The sequence below is a fragment of the Propithecus coquereli genome, unplaced genomic scaffold (genome assembly GCF_000956105.1).
Source record: "Propithecus coquereli isolate 6110/MARCELLA unplaced genomic scaffold, Pcoq_1.0 Scaffold19, whole genome shotgun sequence".
In the NCBI taxonomy this organism is placed as follows: Eukaryota; Metazoa; Chordata; class Mammalia; order Primates; family Indriidae; genus Propithecus; species Propithecus coquereli.
The window spans coordinates 225,226-227,399 of NW_012143856.1; the positions used below are offsets into that span (position 1 = coordinate 225,226).

At 41.2% G+C, this 2,174-nt stretch overlaps 1 protein-coding gene across 5 annotated transcripts in view; it reads right to left on the reverse strand.

Moving 5' to 3' along the window:
• Positions 1-2,174, reverse strand: part of LOC105809167 (schwannomin-interacting protein 1) — an 886,964-nt gene that overhangs the window by 42,946 nt on the left and 841,844 nt on the right. For all 5 annotated transcript variants that reach the window (XM_012642921.1, XM_012642924.1, XM_012642925.1 and 2 more), the window contains one exon: positions 1,487-1,605. In XM_012642921.1, the coding sequence (XP_012498375.1) occupies positions 1,487-1,605 (119 nt within the window). The remainder of the gene's footprint in view (positions 1-1,486; positions 1,606-2,174) is intronic.

Consider the following 2,174-nt stretch of genomic DNA (forward strand, 5'->3'; position numbering starts at 1 on the left):
AACAAAGTAAATTGTTAAAGTCCCAGAATTAGAAGGGAACTAGGACTAATCCTCAGGTCTTCAGGTTCCTAGGCCAGAGCTCTTTCTGCCACATCCACCTGGGAAGGAAGAGAGGTGCTCCCAAGGCAAAGGGGAAGGCTGATCTTCCAGCTCTGGAATGACATGTAGGAAGAGCAAGGGAATATTGTGAGACTGGCCGGTACCCATCTGCGGAAGAGACACCGTAACACTTCATGGCCAAACTGGAGCTCTTGTCTTGATGTACTGACCTGCCTACAGAGCCTCACAAACAGGTGCGCACATGCGCATGTGTCTACCTTCTGATTCTTGCTGGTTTAGATAAATCTCTCAGGATAAGACTGAAGCAAAAGGCTTACTGAAAGCCAGATAGAATAGACTTAGATATTAAAATGCCTTGTTCTAGGCCTTACACGAAGTAGAGACACAGTAGAAATCTGTGGGTTGAATGGATGCATGATTTGTCTCCAACACCTGGCCTAACATGGTAAATATTCCTGGTATTTTAACAGGGTGTATTTGCTTTTAGCCCAAAAGAAGACTGAGAGAAAATAGACATTTGGGGTGGGGGGTGTCAAGAGAGCACTGATGGGTCTTTAGTTTACTACCATCTTCATTAAAGCAATGTTTTATGTGCCTTCATCCCTTGAAATACCTATATTTGTATAGCTAAAACTGTGCAGATTGTCTATACCTTCACGAACCGAAGCAGCCTATGGAATGGCGGCACGGACATCCCAGCTGGGAGCATCTTAGGAATGTAGAATCTTGAACCCCACTGAGTTCCACTGAATCAGAATCTTCATTTTAACAAAATCCCCACGATTCATAAGCACGTTAAAGTTTGAGAAGCTCTAGTCCACAGTCTTGTTTTCTAGGTAAAATTATACTTTAAGTATATTTTATTTGGAATTAGAAGCTATGCAAATAACCAATAATATCCTGAAATAAATTATGATAACGAGTAATGATATCCTGAAATGAGATAAAGAAAAACTACCTGGAGGACAGCTTAAGAACTGTAATAAACATAAATGATCAAAGTGGGGATTGTATTTCTCAGTTACCAGTACTTATTGCAATCAGATGTATCGGGAGTGATTCTGAGTGCTTTAGGACTGCTTAATGGGAAATCTGGTAGTCTGCCACACGCCTCGAATCATCAGTGAGCCTGCTTAGGAGTGTGGCTTGATTCCCCTATCAGTGTGCAAAATCAGGATTGAGTCTAGAAAAAAATGAAGTATAAAAATCTGACCTCAAGTGGTTGGGCAATAGGCCAGTAACAACAACAATGAATAAACCAACAAACAGGTGGGGGAGTGTCTGTCTAAAACCCAATTAAGGATGGTAGTATTAAGGAAAAAAAAACCCCACTCGCGGATTTAAAGGCTATCTTTTATTAGACATATAGTCAGGTGACAAAATCCATTAGGTACATATCGGAAAATCAACTCAAAAGAACACTCACCGGGAGGAAAGGCTTGGTTTCCCACTTTTGCTACAGCTGGTATAAATTCCTGGGCCATCATCAAAGAAGCTTCCAAGTGCCAACTTCTGTCTGATAGACTCTCTCTCATTTTTCTGTGCCTAAAATTTCAAGAAAATAAAAAATTCCGATAAGCGGGCAGATACATCACAACCACAGGTGGCTTAACTTGCTAAGTTTCTTAGAACTGTAACATTAGATGAAAAATAAATAAATAGGCTGCGGCACAAGAGCATTTCAATTATTAAAAGCTGAAGTAAAACCAGTCTCTTCTGATTCCAATCTCAATTCTTCAGAGCCTTTTATGATCTCTACTCCAGGTAATCTCCGCTGTGGTGCTATGTGATCTTCACTAGGATGGAAGGAGATGATTTGGCACTGTAATCTTTCTTCTTCTTACCTGCTAGATACAGCAGAATAAAGACATGGAGGGCATGTACTTTCTCCTCAATCAAATCACTTTGATCCCAAATGTAGCCTTTCCCTGGATCTTGTTCTCTCTCTTCCTTACATGTCTCTTTATCCAGCCCACTTTCTCTAGGGCAAAAACATTAACCCATTTGACTGACATGTGCTGTGTCTCTCGGAGTGGCAGATGCCACACTATGATGCCAGAATAGAGCCCAGGACAAGACAGGTACAGTGCCTGTCTCCATGGCCTTATAGTCTT